The sequence below is a fragment of the Rhineura floridana genome, chromosome 6 (assembly GCF_030035675.1).
Source record: "Rhineura floridana isolate rRhiFlo1 chromosome 6, rRhiFlo1.hap2, whole genome shotgun sequence".
In the NCBI taxonomy this organism is placed as follows: domain Eukaryota; kingdom Metazoa; phylum Chordata; class Lepidosauria; order Squamata; family Rhineuridae; genus Rhineura; species Rhineura floridana.
The window spans coordinates 107,761,579-107,785,067 of NC_084485.1; the positions used below are offsets into that span (position 1 = coordinate 107,761,579).

Sequence of the window (23,489 nt, forward strand, 5' to 3'; positions counted from 1 at the left end):
GAATCAACTAGAAGCATAATTAATTACACATAGGAAAGCAGCTAATGAAACTAATCAAAGTACACAGCATGTTAATGAAAGTTAGCAGCTGGGACCAAATTATTGCATTAGGCATAGCCAGAGAGCAACTGAAAATACATTCTACCGAGAGCTAATGGCTTATGGCATTGTTGTATATACAGTTACTGAGGAATCACTGAGGCAAAGCTCCAGCAGTCCTGTCTGCAATAAGTGTAGTCAACATGCTTAATTGCACTCATGCTACTTGGCTACATTAACAACCAGTGAATTCTTCCCCAATTATTTTTATATGGCATTGAATAATTTAATTTTAAAGCTAAATACAGAGGTAATTCTATGTACACTTGAAATGTTTGGTGCTTAAAAGTCAACATTTGCGAACAATTAGCACAACAGTCTACAACTATTTTCTTCTTCTTCCTCACATGGATATACCAAAATATTTCAAATGATGTACTATATCTGCTCATCAAAAGGTCTTGTGTTTCAAATACCTGATGGAACGCCTCTCCCGGCATGAACCCACCCGTACACTACGCTCAACATCAAAGGCCCTCCCCCAGGTGCCTCCTCCGAGGGAAGCTCGGAGGATGACAAGAAGGGAGAGGGCCTTCTCAGTGGTGGCCTCCAAATTATGGAATGATCTCCCTGATGAGGTGCACCTGGTGCCAACACTGTTATCTTTTTGGAGCCAGGTCAAGACTTTCCTTTTCTCCCAGGCATTTGAGCATGTGTTTTTAAATTGCTTTTTAAAAATGTTTTTTTAAAAATTTGTATATTTGTTTTTAATGCTTTTAATTGTTGTAAACTGCCCAGACAGCTTCGGCTATAGGGCGGTATATAAATGCAATAAATAAATACATACATATATACATACATACATAACTAACTAACAAACAGAAAAGCAGATTATAAGTTTATAAGACACTAACGTTTTATCTGGATCATTCAAAGAACAAATCCCAACTTGGCTTATGTTCACTTCCCATATTATACATTACCATCTTAACCAGCATACTCTGCTACAGGCACTGCAGTGCCAGAACTGCCAATCACAGGCAATGTGTACAGTTTTGTCACTCTGGGTTTCTTCATAGCTTCAACTTTTGCCTGGGCTTGCTTGAATCTTTCTTTAGCCATTTCATGAGCCACACATTTCCTAAACCTTTTCTCATCTGTGCTGTGTTTTTGCAACATATTTTGCCTGGAGGGGGAAAAGAGGGAAAAAGAAGCCTCCATAGCCTTTCATCACTTCTAGACTGCTTGTATCTACATATCAGTTCTTGGTTCTGTTTCTCATTAATAAATTTTTTCACATTCTTTATAATATACAGTACTTGGCAACACATATAAGTTCAATGTATGATTTTTCTACTTCTCCATTTTAAGAAAGGCCACATTAGAACGATCTCACCATCCGTGTAAGCCTTAGGCAACAAATGAGAGGCAGGAGCAACCACACAGCACATCACAATGCTGCTTTCAGTTTCCAGTCTCAAAATTCTTTTCTGAACTCTAGAATGCGGGATGCCTTTAGCACATAGTCACTATTTGTCAACGAGACTCCATTTCAACAGCTCTTTTGCTGCACCTTTGAACTATCCTTTAAAGAAAAGGTCCCAAGGCATGGTCTGGGGTTACATGATGCAGCCATCTTGCTGAAGCTAAGCATATCTAAATCTAGTCAATGTCTGGATGGGACACTATCCAGGGACCCCATGTATGCTTCCTTGACTTCCATGATGGAAGAAAAGAGGAATTTAAATGGACTAAATAAACAAATTGCTTGGGAACTGGAGGGCAGTGCCAATGAAAGAACTCTACTGTGGGCTATGCCTGTGCTGTTCTGAGTCAAGTCCAGTGCCATATAATGAGACTTTTTCAATAAAAAAATGCAAAATGTGAAACATCTATAGGGGTAACAATCTTGTGCAAAACGACATTTCTTGAATGGGAAAATATATTAATCAAGTCTGAAATTGATGTCTCATTCCTCTATTTGCTTCACTATTAGGGTTGCCAGGTTCAATCCCTGAGACTGATCCTGTATCTTTAGGAGAAGAGAAAGTCAGCCAAGTGCAGGTGTTCTTGCAACTCTGTAATGGGAGAAACCACAAGGTGGAATTCTCCCTTCCCCCTGCACAACTTTTAAAGATACAAAACACCTTTTGTATCTTTAAAAGTTGTGCAGGGGGGAGGGAGAATTCCACCTTGTTGTTTTTCCCCATTACAGAGTTGCAAGAACACCTGCACTTGGCTGACTTTCTCTTCTCCTAAAGATACAGGATCAGTCTCAGGGATTGAACCTGGCAACCCTATTTACTATTAACCTGTAATCAACTATGCAAAAATATAACAATAGCATTCAGTTAATTAAATTCACCTTTATGGTCTTATGCTTGATTTTTAATCTGACACACTACATCAGTGTTCTATTAACTTCCTTTCCCAAAAGTAACAATAAATGCAGGTATTAGCTTAATACATTCTCTACAAAACACAACCAGAAAATTATTGCACATGTTTCCTATCACTAGGGAACAAGCAAATGCAGGAAGTGTGGAGAAAAATGTATGCCAGTTCATATTACACTCTAGCCAAAGATCACTCACTGACGTGCTTCAGCTAAATAGAATCCTGCTGAAAACAGCAGAGTTGCCCAGATGTCACTAAGGTCACAATTTAAAGATAATGTGATTGTTCAGGTGTAAATGGGCCTAATTTGACATGCAAGGCCTTTGTTGTTTGCAAGGATACAGAACCTGAAATGTTACTAATTCTGAGGTCAAAGATTGCAGTTAGAGGAGAAAAAAAACCCTCGTGGATACTTGTAAATCAAGCAAGAAACTAACAGAAAAACAATGGCTATAAACACACTAGTTGCCTACAGCAAAGCATTTCCTTTATCCACACCTGGAGGGAGAAGGAGTTGATCTGCCCATCAGTTGCGAAATCTTTGAAGCTATTTTTAAAAAAACCATTCAACCTGCTCCCACAAAGTTTTATAGTAAAAAGGGGAGGGGACTGACTAGCACCGTGCAATGAGTGTGTTTCTACCCTTATTGAGATCACTTCCAAACACCCTGCTTATTGAGCATTCATGCTGATTTGTTTATGGGGAGTTTAGATGACATTGATCAAAGAAAATGTTTCCTGGATGTTTTCCCATGATTTTCCTTATCACAAAAAATCCACTATTTGGGGGGAGCAGGTTTGTTGCACAACAGCTCCAAAATGACTTTAATTGCACAACCTGAATTTGCCAGTATGCAATTGAATCCCACACGAAAACAGCAACAATCTGGAAGCGCCCTGAGTCAGTTTGCAAGACAGAATTACATGCACTCTTAGATTGCAAAGAGAGGCTGGGAAAGAGGCTGTGTCCACACTATGGCATTCATGCATATGTGGGATGTTGTTTCTGTCTGTATGTTCATGCACCTTCATCCATACATGAGCACTTTCCAATTTTATGCCTCTGAAATCTCAATGTTTCCCACTCAAACTCGTGGGTGGCATTGATGGGATATATTCATGCTGTGAATTCGACTCAATTAATCCTTTCTCACTAATAGTGATATTCAAACCAATCAACAACAAGAAGAAATAGATTGTTTCATTTAAGCCAGGGCAAAGAAGAGCACAGCAGAACATATTTGCAATGCATGGCTCAGTCCTGAAAATGTGACATAATATATCCACTCATGTACAGAGTACATCACACCAGAGTAATCATAATCAGCCTCTTAACATCTGAGATTAGGGAGAATATCTTCTAGGTTTGGGGAAGAATGTGGAGGCAGTCAGTGAGGTATCCAGACAGGCACAGAGCCCAAACATTTCATTTTAGAAATTCACTGGTAAACCCACAAAAAAGCAAGCAATAAACAATAGCAGTTTTTTTCTCCGTTGTGCATCCAAGATATTTTGAACTTAAGCTAGGGAAGGGGCCTGTTGGAATCAGATCCACACATCTTTTCTGAAAATACTCTGGAATTGTACATGGCTAAGATCAACCTGCCCTGCCTCACCAAGCACTTTTAATGAGTGAATGCATGTGAATGTTTAATACAGAGTTTGTTGCAACACATACACAAGCCATCTGCCATTTCTCCTTCCAATACTGCTGAATAAATGCAAAGGATTAAGTAAAATAAGAAACACTCCCTGGTTACCAAAACATGCTAAAAGTTATGAGAAGATGTGACCGAAACAGCTCTGAGCATGCTCAAAATGGATATATGATTCTGATACGCTTACCAGATGGTGCACAAGATTTCCAAAGCTTGTGTTAAAATAGAAGTAGGGACATAGAAAACAGAGGTCACTCAAATTTCCTCTTTCCCATCTTCTTTGTAAAACCTGCACTTGTTTTAAGTTTGGCAGTCTTTCACAATCAAGAAAAACAATCCTTTACCATAGTAAATGCAATTAAGTGATGTCAAAAATTCCTAAATTCACAGTGTTTCCTGATAAAATATTATTCACTAAACCCTAACATTTATGCTTGCTGAGTCTTGTCTAAGAGATGCAATGACAACTTTATAAAATAGCATTCCTAGCTGGATATGAATTTTGTACACAAGGCAAAAAAACTAAGGCAAGGAAATTATCAGTTGAACTACAATTACAATAAAAGATTTTAAAAAAGGAAATAAGTAAAATGATTTAAAATAAATACATTTTGTATAGTCCTGCACATATAATGCATGTTCTACAGAAACCACACTACCTTATCCAGCTTTTGAAACAAGCTAAGCTATTTGTCCTTGTCAAAATCAGTATTAAGGAACAATTTTTCCAAAAGGTTTACCCTATCTCAATACCCATGAGACAGATGCCACATAAGAACCCATGATATAGATTCCCATGAGAATGCAACATTATGGAGTAGTACTGGATGAGAACTCTGATTTCTATACTTAGTAGAAATGTTAATTTAACGTTAATTTAACATTAAGGTATTTGTTACCATACAATATTGTGATGGTCACCAACTTAACACAACTTTAAAAGTATTTACAGAGCAATCCAACCACTCCCCACTTCACCAGGTTGGGGGGGGAGAATGAGGGGGGCATCCCTCTGTCCAGCTTGCCCAGCTAAGTCAAACCTTCTGCCAGCCACTGAATGTGATGTGATGCCTGCCACCGGTACTGAGTGGTAGGCTCTTCCAGAAGTGAGGTTGAGCCAGTCTGGGTTCTGTTGGATCCAGAGTGTTTCACTGGCATCCAGGCTCCACAGCAATCTGCCTGCCTCCCCCACCTTCTGTCTACTCCAGCCTCCCCAGTCACTGTGCATGTCAGTATGGCCGTGGCAGTCCCACTGTTTCCTACAGCCCTGCAGAAAAGGTGAGGAGGTTTGCACTGGGCTCATTTGAGGGAACAGACAAATTCATGAAAGATAAGGTTACCAATGGCTGTACACTACCTTCAGGAACAGAAACAGCATGTTTCTGAATACGAGTTGGTGGGGGAAAGCAGGAAAGGGCAATTGCACTCATGTCCTGGTTATTGGCTTCCCACAGGCATCTGATTGGTCACTGTGGGGCAAAGAATGCTGGACTTTGGTCTGATCCAGCAGGCTTCTTCTTAACTGCTTGTCAGAAAAAGTAAGAATGGCTTTCATCGGCTTTTATTAGAAAAAAATTAAACGGAGGAGATACAGTTATGGTGGCAGAAAATTTCCTCAGTCACTGAGGTCAGCAGCAAGTGAGGTGGAAGCTAGGCTTTTCCCCACCTCAATATCTTTGCTTTTCTACATAAAACTAAATAGCTTCCATTGATTTCTGTGAGAGAAAGGAAAGGCACTGCAGCTGAGGACTGAGTAAGGGTAAATCTTATCAGATTATCCAGATACTGTTGAGTGCAGTATCATGGGAGGGGGCAAGATCTGTTCTTATCTCAACTTCTAGAAATAAACTTTTTTTATGTCTATAGGGGAAAAGAACTGTGAAAGAGTCTTGTAGTTGGAGACAGGGCAAGGAGGTTTCATATATCTACACACATATACACACACACTTCCTTTCAGCCTAGATGCTCCATTGGCACCTGAAACTTAATGACGCCCCGCTCGCTGCACAGCTGACGAGCGGGGCATAGTTGCAGATGGGGGGTGAAGCTGCCGCCTCCATCTTGATTTGGGGCAACATCGCGCATCATGCCTATTGAGCACACGCGACATGCAACATGGAGGGGCAGGGCTTCTGGGCTTATTTAAGTCCAGCCTCCCTCCTACCTTCCTCTTTGCAGCACGACATCGAGGGACAGAGCAGCTCGGAGACGGAGCTGCAGAACAATGGCAGCGGCCATTTTGGCACAGCCACGTGGTCGGCGCCATTTTAGGTGCTCGGTTTTTGTGGCGCAAGGAGCCTTTTGCAGGCCGCTTTCAGCCTCCTTATTTCCCCATTAGGGGTGTGGGCTGCAGGCAGGGTGGTCGCGTGTCTGGAGGAGCGGCTGCAGCTGGCATGGGCCTCATTAAAGGGGCCTACTCAGCCAAATGCGGCTGCCCCCCCTGGCTGGTGGGGGAGGGAGACGCCTGGTGTACTCCAGCAGCGCCACCTCAAGGCTGCCTTGGCAGCCAGTTAAACAAGAACACAACACAATTATAATCTGAATTACACAATTAGATAGATTCTATTGAATATAAATAAATTATAGGTGCTGCATGGTTTATGATTAGGGGTTTTATACATTAAGCAGTGTCTTATAATAGTTTAACAATAATATTGGTATTGCTTTCTTTGACACTGATACTGTTTGTGTATTTATTGTTGTGAACTAAGAACTGCAATAAGTTAATTTCACCATACAGTCAGTGGCTTGTAATAATAAGACTACTTTGACTGTGGTGATTATTGATAAACGAAAGCCTGAACTAAGTGCATTGCATCATATTGTCAGTGGCTTATAATAATAATAATAATAATAATAATAATAATAATAATAATAATAATAATATTTTTCATAACTATTATTGTAGACCAGGGGTGGTGTAAGTAGTTATGCCAACCAAAAAAGGGAAAAGAGGGCAAAAGGTAAGGGCAGGGCTGTTAGGCAGCACAAAAATGGCCTCCCCCGGTGCCTGGCTCTTCAGATGAGGAGGAGGCGCCACCATGGGCTGCCATCCTGGCGCGCCTTGAGGCTTTAGAGCAGTGGGGGAGGGTGGCACCAACCCCTGCTCCTGGGTTGCCACTGCCTGTTTCAGAGCAGGCGGCCACTCCGGGGACTTCCACAGGGGGGGTCACCAGGCCAAAGCGAACAAAAGCCAAGGCTCTGGGTAGCTCAAATATAGGTCAGCGGCAAGGGTCTAACAATAATATCCTTGCATTGATTCTAGCGAGGCTTGAAGCTCTTGAAACCAGCCCTGACTCTACCCAGATGGTGAGCGATGGGCCAGTGACTCCTTCTGCACCGGCAGCAGTGGTATGGACTGGAAGAGAGGTGGCTACACCCCAGGCTGGCGTGATATCAACAGCTGCGGTGGACTGCCAAGCTGCAAGTGTGGCTGGGCAGCTGGTGGGAGCAGGTGAGTCTCCCAGGCCGGCTCAAGCAGCTGGGTGGACAGGTTTGGGGTGGCCTCCTCAGGATCCATGGGTCACCAGTCCTGGGACAGTATCTGCTATTCCTTCTAAACTAGAAGTAAGTAGTACGTCTCAACCACCGCTCCAGGCAGCATGCAGCCAAATTTGGCAACATGCAGGCAATAGACAGGTGATGGCATCAGCTGTTTCACCTTGTGGGCCGGCTCCAACAGCCATACAGGTGGAGGTGCAGCAACAGCCAACTGCAATGGCAGGTCAGGGTAATTTGTCAGACCCTTTGGGCGCTGTTGCTGCTAATGCCATCACTTTTGGGGAAACATCTGTCACCTTAGGCTTCCACCTGCTCCCTTCGACGAAAGACAAAATTTGGCGGGGGGAGTATGTTGATGTCTTTTCGCTACTATATAGGGAACACCCTAAATGGGACAAAGACAAGGAGGCTGAGGGAGACGTTGAGAGGCCCAGGCATAGGAGGGTGGACCGCACATGGGCCAATTGGTTGCCAGCGTACTTAATATATGCTGGAGTGCTGATGGAGTGGCAGCCTCAAAAGGGTCTGTCTCTCTTGAAGTACTTGGATATAATCTACAGGGCTTATGTGGAGTTCTCAGGACTGGACTGGCTATCTTATGACGAGGCATTTTGTATGCGGGTGGCATGCGATGGGTCCTGCCATGGCACAAAAAGGAACCCGAGTTATGGCTGCAGTTCATGACTGTGACCCAAGCCATGATGGGGGAAAGGTGTGATAGCAGGCATCTTCTGAGCAGGCAGTCGAACACTACCCTTCACCGCGTTAATGCGGGGCAAGGGGTTCAACAACAGCTGCTGTACTGGGACTTTAGTTCCCAGGGAGTTTGCACACGTAACCCGTGTCGTTACCGCCACGAATGTTCCATTTGTGGAGCAGCACACCCTTGCACTGCCTGCCCCAGGGCAGATTTTATAGAGGAGGTAACAGGGATCAACAGGGAGGCAGAAAGCAGCCCCCACCTGGTACTGCTCAAGGAAAAGGGCCCCTCACCAACTAAGTTACAGGTTTTGCAGTCTTTACTTGCTGGTTACCGAGTGGTGGGTGATGCACAATTTTTGTTTCAAGGGTTTCTGGTTGGCTTCCGCATTCCTTATAACGCCCCACGGGTCACCTTCATGTCACGTAATTTGAACTCCATACTGGGCATGGAGATAACTGTACAACTGAAAATTGACAAAGAAGTACAGGCGGGATGAGTGCTTGGTCCATTCCCCTACCCACCATTATCTACCCTCAGAGCTGGGTATTGTGCCCAAGAAAACAGCAGGGGAGTTCAGGCTGATTCACCACTTGTCCTACCCGTGAGGGCAGTCAGTTAACGATTTCATTCCTGACAATCTATGTACAGTCCACTACACCTCCTTTGATGCGGCAGTGCGCATGGTGCGCACTTGTGGCCGAGGTGCATTCTTGGGTAAGTGCAACATTAAGTCCGCTTTCCGCCTCCTGCCTGTCCACCCTGCAAATTTTGAGCTGCTGGGTTTTACTTTCGCCAACAAATTTTATGTGGATCGAGCATTGCCTATGGGATGCTCAATCTCTTGTGCAGTGTTTGAATGTTTTAGCACCTTTTTGGAGTGGGCGATCAAGAGATGGACGGGTCTGAATGCAGTGGTACATTATTTGGATGACTTTCTGTTTGCGGGTAGGGCTGGCACAGGTGAATGCCAACACCTTATGCACAGTTCGAGGACATGGCAGGGGAACTTGGGGTCCCTCTAGCTATGGAAAAGATGGAGGGCCCAAGCCCTATTTTGACGTTCCTGGGTATAGAGATTGATTCTGAGAGGCAATACTGTAGGCTTCCCAGGGAAAAAATTGAGGTCCTCCACATTAAGAGAAATAATGGGGGCTAAAAAAGTTTTCCTCACCACCCTCCAGGAATTGGCGGGTCACTTAAATTTTGCATGCAGAGTCATAGCGCCAGGCAGAGCATTTTTGAGGCACGTGTATGATGCTATGGTTGGGCTTTTACGCCCACGCCATAGGTTCAGGGTGACGGTTGCATTGTGAGCTGACCTGGCTGTTTGGTCAACCTTCCTGCAGGAATTCAATGGAATATCCTTTTGGAGGCAGGACCGCCTCCTTGAGGCTGAGTTACAGGTTCAATCAGATGCCTCTGGGAGTTTTGGATTTGGGGTAGTCTTCGGGTCTTCCTGGTGTAACGGATAATGGCCACAGGCATGGATTCTAAAAGGCATAGACAAAGATCTGAGCTTTCTGGAATTTTTCTATAGTAGTGGCAGTGTATTTGTGGGCCGAGAAGCTGCAGAACTCTGTGGTCCATTTTTGGTGTGAGAACATGGCCACAGTCCATGTTATCAACTCTCTTACATCCAGGAACGCCAGGGTTATGGGCCTTGTCCAGGCTTTTGTTCTCCAATGCCTGCATTTTAATGTTCTTTTTTGGGCACAGCATGTTCCTGGCATTGACAATAGTGTTGCTGATGCTCTGTCATGGAACCAGATGGACCGTTTCCGTCAGCTGGCACCGATGGCCAGGGCTCAGCCAGAAGCCGTGCCCCCTGTGATTTGGGAGATTGGAGAGCAGAGTCAGAGAGGGCCATAAGCCTTTCCATTGCCCGCAGTACACTAGCCAGTTACCAGAGAGCAGGTAGGTCGCTTCAGGAATTCTGGGCTGGCAAAGGCTATGGCACCAGAATGGCCTATTCCAGTGAGTCACCAGCTGGAATTCCTGGTGGACGGCAGGAGGCGGGGCCTGTCAGTCCAAGCACTGCAAAGTAAGCTGGCGGGGCTTTCCTTCTTAGCAAAGGCAGGTGGTTTTCTGGATTATGCAGGGGACTTCAGGGTCCACCGCATGTTGGCAGGGTGGGCTAGATAACACCCTGCCAGACTTGATTCCCGTCGACCTATCTCAGTAGACATTTTACTGGACATGAGTGGTCAGTGGAACACACTTTGCTCTTCCAGCTATGAAGCCAAACTATTCCAGGCAGTGGCCCTTATGCTGTTTTTTGGAGCTTTTCAAATAGGAGAAGTGGTAGCTGGCACAAAGCGAGACTTATCTCGTCGTGCCCTCCAGTTTGCTGACGTCTCCATGGAAGGAGTTTGTGCTTGCATAAATCTGAGAAGGTCTAAAATGGACCAGAGGTGTAAAGGAAGGCATATAGATAGAGGTGATCCAGTGGACATAGTGTACTTAGACATAGTGTACTTAGACTTTCAAAAAGCGTTTGACAAGGTACCTCACCAAAGACTTCTGAGGAAGCTTAGCAGTCATGGAATAAGAGGAGAGGTCCTCTTGTGGATAAGGAATTGGTTAAGAAGCAGAAAGCAGAGAGTAGGAATAAATGGACAGACCAGGAGAGAGACCTCAGGGTTGTAGTGGACAGCACGATGAAAATGTCGACCCAGTGTGCGGCAGCTGTGAAAAAGGCAAATTCCATGCTAGCAATAATTAGGAAAGGTATTGAAAATAAAACAGCCGATATCATAATGCCGTTGTGTAAATCTATGGTGCGGCCGCATTTGGAATACTGTGTACAGTTCTGGTCACCTCATCTCAAAAAGGATATTATAGAGTTGGAAAAGGTTCAGAAGAGGGCAACCAGAATGATCAAGGGGATGGAGCGACTCCCTTATGAGGAAAGGTTGCAGCATTTGGGGCTTTTTAGTTTAGAGAAAAGGCGGGTCAGAGGAGACATGATAGAAGTGTATAAAATTATGCATGGCATTGAGAAAGTGGATAGAGAAAAGTTCTTCTCCCTCTCTCATAATACTAGAACTCGTGGACATTCAAAGAAGCTGAATGTTGGAAGATTCAGGACAGACAAAAGGAAGTACTTCTTTACTCAGCGCACAGTTAAACTATGGAATTTGCTCCCACAAGATGCAGTAATGGCCACCAGCTTGGATGGCTTTAAAAGAAGATTAGACAAATTCATGGAGGACAGGGCTATCAATGGCTACTAGCCATGATGGCTGTGCTCTGCCAGCCTAGTCAGAGGCAGCATGCTTCTGAAAACCAGTTGCCGGAAGCCTCAGGAGGGGAGAGTGTTCTTGCACTCGGGTCCTGCTTGCGGGCTTCCCCCAGGCAGTTGGTTGGCCACCGTGAAAACAGCATGCTGGACTAGATGGGCCACTGGCCTGATCCAGCAGGGTCTTCTTATGTTCTTATGTCCGGTTGGCTCCATCCTTGGTGCCTAACCTCTTCCCAGTGCAGGCTTTACAAGCATTTTTAGGAGATATGGGAGCTGGGGATGGATATTTATTTACCCATGTAAATCAGGATCCCCTCTCCATATACCAGTTTTGGGCATTAACAAAGCGAGCATTGCTGAGGTTAGGGTATGACCCCTCACAGTTTGGAACCCATTCATTCAGAATTAGAGGTGCTTCTACGGCAGCAGGTCTTGGTTTTCCCCAAGCAAGAGTACAGGCAGTTGGACGTTGGTCCTCTGGTGCCTTTAAGGGCTATATTCGCCCCGTTTAGGGAGCTTGGGAATGCAGAAACCTAACAAGTTTTATTTGTTTCGACAGGTTGCTGGACGGGGATGGAGCAGACACGCATCCTAATATGCGGCCACAGCATGATCTTCTGGGCAGCCTGGAGGGCAGCGAGGTCAAGCATGGGCTCGCAGCTGGGCCTCAGTCAATGGGCTGCAGTACAGTGTCTTGACTGGTGAGGAATGCGTTGGGAGGGGCTCCTACCCGCTCTGTTCCAGCTAGGGGTAGTGCAGACAATTCTGCAGGTGGTGGTCATTCACCTGGGTGGTAATGACCTTGGTTTGCTGCAGGGCAAGGTCCTCAGGGTTCAGGCATGTAAGGACATGCAGGAGATAAGGCAAAGGTGGCCTTCGGTACATCTGCTATGGTCAGACATGCTCCCACGCAGGGTGTGGTGTGGTGTATGGGACCCATGGGCAATAGATAGAGCACAGAAGAAGGTCAACTGGCAGATTCTGTTGGCTCTTGGGCATGGGGGGTTAGCCATTCCGCATCCCCACATTCAGCACTGGAAGGGTGAGCTATACAGGGCCGATGGCGTTCGCCTGCCAGACACAGGTAACGACATATTTTGGGAGACCTGCAGAGGTGTATGCGAGAGGTGCTTCTCGGCAGTGGGGTAAAGGGGGACTAAATAGAGATTTGTCCCCCTTTTGTGGCAGGAAGGTGCCAGAAGAGAAATAGGTAAGTACAGCTAGGTGGCCTCCTTAGGCACCTTTGGAGGTGATTGGCGGTTCCAGAGGCCTGTCTGTCAGGGCTTTTACGGCTCCAGGGCAAGATATGGGCTGCCTCTGGAGCCAACTTATCTCATCTACCCAAGGGTTATCCAGCCCTGGGTGGGGATGATGTAGGAACCCCCCCCTACTCACCTACAAGGTGTGGCCAGGGTAAGGGGTAAGCAGATGGGCTTGCCCTTGCCCCAGCAGGGGCTGGTCGCCCGAGAGCTGTGTGGCAAGCTACTTGCTTATAGACAGTTCCTGCACCTAGGTTTCCCTCTGCAGGTCACTTTAAATTGGGTTTTGTTTGCTGTAATTAAATAAAGTGGCCCTTGTTCAACCCAAGCTGATGTCTCTGTGTTTTATTTCGCCCCTCAACTGCAAATATGGCAAAGACAGAATTGCTCATCTTTCCTCCTAAGCCTTCTTCGCAATACACATTTTCCATCACTATTAACAACATCCCTTTCTAGCCTGTGGAGGAAGCATGTAGGCTTGGTTTTGTTTTTGATTCTTCTCTTTCTTTTGTTCCCCACATTAAACATGTAGCAAAGTCACCTTCCCTATTTGCAACCAGGCAGCAGTTGTGGCAAAGTTTAGGGTGGGCTTCTTCAGGAGCGATTGAATAACCACCTCTTTCAGGGCGGCTGGAACCACTTCCTCCCGCAATGATGTGTTGACCACACCCTGGATCCACTCGGTCAACTCCCCTCGGCAAGCTTTAATAAGCCAAGAAGGACAAGGGTCGAGGGGACACATTGCTGTCCGCATCATTGCAAGAACCTTGTTCATGTCATCAGGCCGCATCAACTGAAAACATTCCCAAGAAGTTGCAGCAGACCTTGCACTGGACACTTCACTGGAAACTACAGTAGATGTGGATGAGGCATCAAGATTGCTAGGGAGGTGAGCAACCTTATCCTCAAAGTGCCTTGCAAATAATTCACAGTGGGCCTCTGAAGGGTCTAAAACTCTGTTTCCTGGAGTTGATGTCAACAGACCCCTGACAATACAGAAAAGCTCCACTGGACGGCTACTTGAGGATGCAATGGAGGCAAAGAAGTGGGCCTTCTTTGCCGCCCTCTCCTCCACACAGTAGGCATGGTTATGATGATTTACTCGTGCCCAATCAGCCTCACAGCACATCTTTCGCCACTTGCGCTCTAGCCTTCGTCCAGCCTGTTTCATTGCCTTTAACTCTCTGGTGTACTGGGCTCCACAATGCCGGAGAGGGCACTCAGGGACAACCATGTCAAGAGCCTGACACGCCTCACTGTTCCACAGTGTGACATGGGCTTCAACAGAGTCACCTACTCTATCAATTGGGAACTCCCCCAGGGCATTCAGGAATCCAGTGGATTTCATTAGTCTCTGGGGGTGGACCATCTTAATCTGTCCATCACTCCTGCAGGAGAGGATCAGAGCCATAAGTCTAAACTTGGTCTGACCATGACAATGTAGTGATATCCACTACCACCCGCATCTCCAGACCACCCCTTCCTCCATCTGGAGCACAAACCAAGTTGAGGGTTTGCCCTGCCCAATGTGTCAGGCCGGTGACAAATTGAGATAGCCCCATGGTTGTCATGGAGGCCATGAAGTCCCAAGCTGTAACACTAGAGGCAGCCTTAGCGTGGACATTTAAATCACCCAGGACTATTGTTCTGAGCTCCTCCAATACCACAGCTGAGACAGCCTCCGCCACCTTGGTCAGTGAAGCTGCTGGGTAGCAGGGTGGATGGTACACCAGCAGCAACCCTAGTTTACTATCTCCTTGGCTCAACACCAGGTGCAGGCTCTGACAGCCAGCTCTAAGACAGAGTGGTTTTCTGGTGACAGAGATAGAAGTTCTGTAGAGCACATCAACTCCTCCCCCCCAATCGCTGCAGCCTGTGCTGGTGTTGCACCGAGTATCTGGGTGGACAAAGCTGGGTCAGATCAACTCTTCCCAGCTCACCCACTCAGGTCTTAGTAATGCATATCAAATCAACACTTTCATCTATGGTCAAATTATGGATAAGTGTGGTATTATTCTGTACTGATCTGGCATTAAACAACAGCGCACACAGGCCAGTGGGCACAGCAGATGACCAATGAAGAATCCATCCATAAGATGAGTGGGAGTGAAGAACAAGGTGTAGATAGCCTTGCCCGCGTCTTCTGTGGTAGTTCACCACCTCCCCATATCTATACACCCTCCTACTCATGATCACTGAAATAGGGGTGGCATTAGCCATGATCCTCCTTACTAAGACTCCTCCTAAATACCTGATATGAACCCAACAAGAGACCACCAGCAAAACCTACTTCAACCAGTTTTCCCAGAAGGCCTCTGAGAGAAGATGGGAACACTGAGACACACTCAATATTTTTCACACAGGGCACATCTACTCCCCCCCATCTAACACCCAGGGAGGGCCAGCCTTCTGCTAGTTACAGACTCTCACTCTGAAGGCATCTGGCAATTTTCTCCTATTGTTCAATTCATTGCATAGGCTCTCACCCTGCGCAGGAAATACACATGTGCCGTACATCCTCCCCACTATCAATCTCCTCCAGATAGGTTTTTTAAAAAATAGAAGGGGGTAGCCCACTCACCCTCGGGACTCCCTAACCCCTGACCCAGCCAGGAGCTGATGCAAGAGGCTGCAAGATCGACTACAGCCTTTCTCTGGAGTCAGGGTCAGGCAGGGGGTCCCAGTCCTTGCAGCACTTACCAGGAACTTCAGTGTCTCAAGGGACAGCAACCCTGAGGAGCAAGCAAGCAAGGACGCACCCAGATGCTCAGGTACTCACTCCCAGGTTAGGTCTTACCCAGTCTCCCAGTGCTGCAGCTGTTCCCCTACTTTTGCAGTAGGCAGATGGATATGCCTATCAAGTTATATGTTCCCCCACATTTAAGGAGCTAGAATATAAGAGAATAACATTCCTACAGGAGTTGTAGCAGCCTTTGCTTCACAATGAGCGGCCAAAGGAAATATTACCAGCAGCATCCTGATCTAGCAAGCATAGTAAACTTCTGAAGTCTAATCATCAGTACAATACAGAGTATTATAGTCAAAACTGGACAATGATTTTGAAAATCAACCTGAAGATTGGGGTGGGGGCCACTGCATTGGGCATAGAAGAAAACTGGCAGTAGAACTGAAAAAGTAGAGATGGTGGTTGATTTACATGTTTTAAAAAGATTTCTGATTTCATGGAAAATATATACCAACTTTTGATGAGTGCAAGTCTCAATATTCTACATCAAAACATCTATAGTTAAAATGAACCAAAGAGGCATATGCTTCACCTATAGAAAGGGCTGGGTTTTTTGTCTTGTATTCTTTTCTAAATATTTGCATGTACATACGAGTATGCCCTTCCACTCAGATCAGTGGCAGGGGCACTATATAATGTATTGGTGGGAACCAATGGGAATTGATAGAAGACAACTTTTTCCATTGTAATGATGAGGCTGTGGAACTCCCTGTCCCCAGGAGTTTAACCTGTCATCCTCCTCAATGGTGTTTGTTTAGAAAATAAAGACCAACTTAAAATTCAGTGGCTGGCCTATGAATTGTTATCCCCTTGTTGTTTCGTTTGAAAATTTTGAGTGTTGTGTGTAGTCTGCTCTTTTAATATAGCGATTGGGTTTTTTTTAAAAAAATGTTAGCCATCTTAGGCATCTTGGACATGAGACTGAAAGGCCGATTATAAATATTTTAAATAAATATTTATTGGGGTTCCCATTCATTCAACAAGTTTTCCTTAAAACTTGTCTATCTGTTTTTGAAAACTCCACAGGTTAATATGAAGCATTCATAACTCCCACAGTGAATAATTTGAAAAAGTGAACTTACCTTTCCTCATGAAAATTTTTATACACCTCTTTTCGCTGTTTTTGTTCTTCTACGATTCCTTTAATGATATGCTTTCTTTCCTTTATGGCTTCTTCATGATTCCTCCACCCATCAAGTCTTAATAAGCCTTTTGTCAAAGAAACATGCTGAGCGCTGAAGCGCTGAACAAATGTGTTTTCTATTGCTTTTCTCTCCTTGGTGTTTAAAAAACTAACATATTTTTGGCTCATTTTGTTAATTGACTTTGATCTTTTATGCTTGTACTCTGTCAAAGAATCATTAATCATGAACTTTTGGTCTTCATATTTCCTCTGAACTTTCTCAGTTTTTTCTTCCTGGATACGATGCATGTACTCTCTCACTTCACATCTTGCAATCTGCATCCGCATAACTTCCCGCTCCTTTCTAAGTTGGACATCCCATTTCTGACTTTCCAAGTACGCTTTATCGATGGCACACAAGGGGCGAAGTCTTACAGTTCCAAATGCTTTAGCAAAGGCTCTTTTATTTATGCTCCCTGGCTCATGTACAGGCATAGTTTGTGGGATAGGATGCATGAAATAACGCAAGTCATGGGCAGCATCAAAAAATTCTTTGTCTCTCTCTTGATACAATTGCAGCTCATCAGTCAATGAATAAAAAGGTATTTTACGTACTGAAAGCCTGAATTTAGTTGCCATCTCATCAGCTTTCATTTCAGTTTTTTTCCAGTCCAAGATATCTAACATGAAATAGTTCAATGGTTACATTAATATTTCCCAAATGTTTTCAATGTTATTAACATTTTCATTAATAAAGTTACAATAAATCATAGTTTAGCATTTTCATATAAACAACTGAATCTTATCCAAAGGACTAGATAACGGAAAAGCAACAACATTATTCCAACTGATTTGGGGCCATACTTAATGGGCTTGCAAAGATAGAATTCTAAGGAATTAAATCACTAATCAAAATAGGTCCTGGAAATCCTGAAACTGCCTGTAACCCTAGCTTAAAATTCTTGTTAACTGCTGCCTTGACAATGACCAGTTTTTTGTTATTTACTCTCACTCATCTTCATACAGAATGATCCCAACTCAACTAAACTTAGGTTTGACAAAGTCTCACTGAAATCAACAGAACAAGTTAGTCATGACAAACAAGTTCTATTGCTTGTTTGTCACGACTAACTTGTTTCAGGGGGATTACAATGGGATTTAATTTCAACTAACTTTACCTGGACCAGGGCATTGTTTTATAAGTGCATTTATGTTATGTTAGTCCTGGGAATCAGGTGTCAGTACTCATTCCTAAATTGTATCTGCTGCGCTTGGAACAAGATGCACTGTTGCCCTATTCTGAATGGCCCCAGCCTCCTCCAGAAATCCCCACAAAGGAAGGAGAGACTATCGAAAGGCAAGTCAGCAAATTGATGGGCATGTCTGACACAAAGCTCCACATTTCAGATCTGGCCATACCTGCTTGGTTTTTTAACCTATTCCTCCACTTCCATGCGCCTTCTGAACCTTGTCATTGAGCCTGCTATATATCCTGAATTGATTCTAACTCTTGTTTATATGCCTATACCCTCGCATTCTGAGCACCCACTTATGGCCCAAGTTGCTTGCAAATTGTTGTGTGTTTCTTTTAAAAATCCCAGTGATATGCAAACATTATACGCAAAAACTATTTTAGTTTCCCATGTCATACTATATTCTTGCAGCATAATTTTATAAGTATTAATACTTAAATATTTTATACAGTTATATGCACTGTTGTATGTATCTGTTTACGTGTATAACATTATACACATAGTTCATATGAGTGAGAGTAGTTTGTATTTTTAGGGGAACATGGAAAAACAGCAACCTCATTTCTCATCAAAATCAAGAAATAAGACAGGAATTAAAAAAGGTCTGTGTGGATAAGCTTGACATCATGATTTTCAAAAAAATCCATCCCTAGGTGATAGCAGCAGCCAAGGGGGAGGACTATATTTCAGGGGGGCTTTATTTCTCCACAAAATCAGGAAGCACACAGTAGTTCCATACTTATCCATGTCACTCTAGATATCAATTCTTTTATTAGTGGTCTAAGAGATGGGTCTGACTTGTATAGCATGCAAAGAGAAGTAACATCTTCACTTATTTCCGTGTCATAATTATCTGGCATTGCTTGGTCCAAATCACTTTCTGCACCTCATGCAACTTCTCGCTGATAATGTTTTCTACTTATTCATCCTTCATCTTGTCTCGGTATCCAACAGTATCACTCTTATCCCAGTTCCCTCTCTTCACCTAAGCTCATCTGCTATTGGCCTTTGTTAACAGCTTTCTTCCATTTCCTGTTTTTATGCCATTTCCATGCCTCTGTATCTGGAATAATCCATCCTTCTGTCAAGCTACTGTCTGAATGGTTTCAAATACCTCTTCAAAGCATGTTTCTGCAACAGTAGCTTTCCAAAAGCAAGGTAACTCTCCCTTTTCTATACCACCTACCATCAGCTACACTGCCCTGACTGTAGTCTATAAGCTCACTAATGTTCTTTAACATGCCCAACATTGTTCTGCTTTTAATAAATGTGACAACAGCTCACCAAGGTATTGGAATAAAAGTGCTCTAGAATATTTCTCATGAGAGAAGGATATGAGATGTTAAATTTAAACAGGCCATTATCTGGATCTTTCCAGTAGAAATGCAATGTTGCAGATAATGAAAACACTGCTAAAGATAAGCCACTCTTCTTGGGATCATCAAAGTTATCGAGGGAAATAGAAAGAATTCTTATGGGGATAGGAAAGGTAAGCCATAAATCAAGTTGTAAGAAAATAAAAAGACCAAGAAAAATTACCAAAACTACACAATTGGAAGTTGAGTGCTATACCAGCTTCTTGTAGACACTGTTTGCAAAAGTATAATTTTTAGCTACTTCACTGAGTAAATGTTTTTCTTGGTTGTCATAATACAGTGTATGGCATGCTACAATGAACCATACATTGTCTGCTTTCTGAAGGTTACCTGCAAAGACAACACCACCAAAAATAACTAGAACAGATGAAACTGAAAATGTAGCTATAAGCTCCTCCAACTTTCCTTTAACCACCACAGTAAGACACTACTAAGCAGAGTACTTAAGCACATTTGTATGCATAGAATTTCCTCTTCATTAACACAACATAAAAGATTAATAATGAAACTCACATTGTACATCAGTAAAATCTTTATGCTAATAAAAATAAAATATAGCAGACATGAAAATAGCTATGTAGTAACAGTTCTGTATAATAGTAATGACATTTTTGTCAGCTCAAATTTGATCCATTAACTCAGGGATGGCCAATACAAAATGGTCTGCAGCCCCCAAATAGCCCCAGTATACTTACAAAAATGTTCTGAAATCCTGAGAATACCAAATGTCTGTAGCTGTTTCTTTACCTTTTTAGCCCTCATCAAAATCCATGTTTTTCAAGTTTCATAATTTGAGACCATCTGAACCCATGGGTCAGTGCAGATGGACTGTAGTTTATTCATGGCAAGGACACAAAAGCCATTTTATTCCGGGTCCATCAAGGAAAGTCTCTCCCTCTTTCCCTACTAGCCCTGTTCTCACAGTGGCCAGCCAGATAACTATGGGGACCCTGCAAGCAAAACCTGAGCATAACAACATTCTTCCCACCTGTGATTCCCAGCAACTGGTACTCAGAGGCATACTGCCCCTGACACTGGAGGCAGAACACAGCCATTATGGCTAGATGCCATTGATAGCCTTTGTCATGGCCCCTTCAGAGGACACGGAGGAAGAGGCAGAGTTGGCAGATCCAGGAGAAGGAACTAGTGGAACCCCTGAGGACACAACTCTGGCTCTTCCCCAGCTGGAGAATGTCCAGGACCTGGCTGAAGCCCCTCAATTGGATTCTGGGTATGAACAGGAGGCTCCCCTCCCCCCTGCAGAAAGGAGACGCCAGCAAGTAGCACAGCAATGAAGGAAGAGCTTGGGTCGTTTAAGAACAAGCAGCTCTGAGCAGCTGGGAGACTAATCATGGGCACCTGGCTTAGGGAGTCTGTTATAAAAGGCAGTTCATGGCTGCAGCAGATGGCTGACTACAACATTGGTTGTGACCCCTCGTGTGTAATGCTGTTGTTAGCCTCTAGACCTTTGCACTGGACCCCTGGCTTTCTGAACTCTGCTTCCCTACCTGGATGATGCTCTTGGACACTGCTACTGGTTAGTTTGTCAAGCCTTTCTTCTGCCAGCCGGCCTCCGTTATCTGCCTGGCCTTGACTGATTTATTGCCTAGCTAACTGACGGCTGCTTCGTTACTGCCCAGCCCTGAAGCTGACAGCCTTGTCCTCCATGAATTTGTCTAATTCTCTTTTAAAGCCATCCAAATTGGTGGTCATCATTACCTCTCCTGGAAGTGAATTCCATAGTTTAATTAAGTGCTGTGTGAAGATATACTTTGTCTGTCCTGAATCTTCCAACATTCAGCTTCATTAGATGTCCCCAAGATCTAGTAGTAGTATAAAAGAGAAAAACTTCTCCCTGTCCACTTTCTTCACACCACCTCTATCATGTCACCTCTTATCCACCTTTTCTTTAAACTAAAAAGCCGCTTAATGTTTTTATTTTTATTCATTTATTACTGCATTTATATTCCACTTTTCCTCTATGTTGTAACCTTTCCCGCATAGGGGAATTGTTCCATCCCCTTGATCATTTTGTTTGCCCTTTTCCAGTTCTACAACATTCTTTTTCATGGGTTTCAAAACATCTCTGCTCACTTTAAACTGGCACCTTTGATGCTTTTGAGAATATTTATTTATTTATATCCTGCCCTTCCTCCCAGTAGGAGCACAGGGCAGCAAGTTCAGCTGAATATGCTTAGAATTTCCCTTCAGATCTTCATATCACATGAAGGTCAGAAGTGGCAGGGCCTACACATGTGGGATTTATGTATATGTGATTGGTTTATCTCCTTCACCTCACTATGTGTTTCTTACACCCTTAATGTTCAACAAATTGTCCCATGCTTTACCCAAACAAATATGCAACCAATTCCTAATTCATTTTTAACATGCCTTGAATTGTGGAGATCAAAATGAAGCTAGTGCCTCATACTGTTCAGTTGAATTTCTTTGTGGTTCCCATAAGGAGAAATACACTAAAATTAACTTGCAGGCTATGAATGCCTCAGAACAGAGGTGGCTAACGTATGGCCCTCCAGTTGTAGCTGAACTACAACTCCCATCATTCCCTACCATTGCTATCCTGACTGCAGTTGATGGGGAGTTGGGAGTCCAATGACATCTACAGAGCCACGGGTTATCCACCTCTGCCTCAGAGAGGGGAGCTAGAAAACCCCAGGGTTTTTTTTCACAAGCAGGAACTTTCTATGAGAAACTGTTTATCACATGTTCCCCTTTTTTCTTCTTTTTGTACCTGCTGTTGGTGAACTAGCTCACTATAACTCATTCCATATATACGTCTGCCTTGGTAAGCCAACTCACTGGGACTCATTCAATATATATGTCTTAAACATATATTTCTGTCACTTGGATCTTTCAAGCCTATTTTGCTTTTTAAGCCCTTTCAGTATGCCATACAACTAGTAGATTGACTAGAAAAGTCTAAATTATTCTGCTGCAAGGCATTTGATTCTATACCCAAGGTCATTTTCCCTGCACTGAAATGGCTAGAAATAGCTGAAAGGTCACTGATGATGCTGTATATGCACAGGAGATACAGTACTTATATGTCATATCTAGCATCTGAGGACTAGCATTACACCACTTGCCTAACATTATGAATTGTTGTTTCCAAAGAAACAAAGAAATGGAGAAAAATTACCACCAAGGAGTGTATTTATACCTGTGATCAAGAGGGTGATAAGAGCATTGGAATAGCTCTGAGATGACACAGTGCATTCACAATTACCATTCCCATATCAGGCATGATTGTTCTTAGACAACAGACTTATCATACTAGTTATATGAGAAATATCATACACTCCCCAGTCAGTCTTGCAGATAATCAAATGCTTTTGTGCAAGGACTAGGTGTCTGCCACTTTGCAAATATCTGGTCAGAAGCCTGTAGTGTACAGAGATGTGCAAAGTATATTCCAAATTATGAACTCTAGGATGTGGCTAATAATGGCTCTACATGAATGATACTGATGATGACCGTTTAAAAAAAGTTTCCAGTATCATATGTCTATGTCAAAGTGACCTTTTAAGAAATTAGCAGAGGTTCTCGTCATTTTATGAATGAAATGCACTCACGTGTTAAGAATTCCTCCCTGGAATATTGCAACAAAAATTTAGATTCTATAGATTTTTCTAAATCACATGACACCTCTCTAATCATCCCATCAGAAATTTGCCCACAAAACTACACTTGCTTCCTGACTTCAAAACAGAAATACATACGATGCAAATATTTGTCCATAACATGTCCAAAGATTAAACTTTGATAGCATGAACAGAACAGCATTCAAATCAAATATATACATTTTGAGATTATTGTAGACAAATATGAAATAATCAGAAATCAAAGCATAAGGATATCCATAAATCTGTATGAACTATAGAAATGTCAGACATCTCCCAAAATATCCCTAGTACTATAATTATAGAAAATAATTGTTACTAACCCTTCCTTTGTGACCTTTTTGATTTTTTTTCTTTCATCTTTTTTTCTTCTTCCAATCTGAGTAAGGCCGAGAAAACAGGATGTTTTAATCTTCTCAAATATAAATGAAGCTCCTTAAGATCTTTTGCTTCTATAATCTGTTAAAAATCAACATTTCTTCTGTCAGACTTTTTTTTTGCTATATGCCTTCAAGTCGATTACGATTTATGGCAACCCTATGAATCAGTGAC

At 43.5% G+C, this 23,489-nt stretch overlaps 1 protein-coding gene across 11 annotated transcripts in view; it reads right to left on the minus strand.

Moving 5' to 3' along the window:
* Window positions 1–23,489, minus strand: part of LRRIQ3 (leucine rich repeats and IQ motif containing 3) — a 69,547-nt gene that overhangs the window by 15,397 nt on the left and 30,661 nt on the right. For 9 of the 11 annotated variants that reach the window (XR_009763577.1, XM_061633429.1, XM_061633427.1 and 6 more), the window contains 3 exons: window positions 23,261–23,396; window positions 16,627–17,347; window positions 1,023–1,225 (listed from right to left, as the gene is read on the minus strand). Coding sequence is in view for 9 of the 11 variants with exons in the window: in XM_061633429.1 (XP_061489413.1) it covers window positions 1,027–1,225; window positions 16,627–17,347; window positions 23,261–23,396 (1,056 nt within the window). In the remaining 2 variants the exon portion in view is untranslated. The remainder of the gene's footprint in view (window positions 1–1,022; window positions 1,226–16,626; window positions 17,348–23,260; window positions 23,397–23,489) is intronic. The other 2 variants (XR_009763578.1, XM_061633432.1) reach the window with 1 other exon arrangement.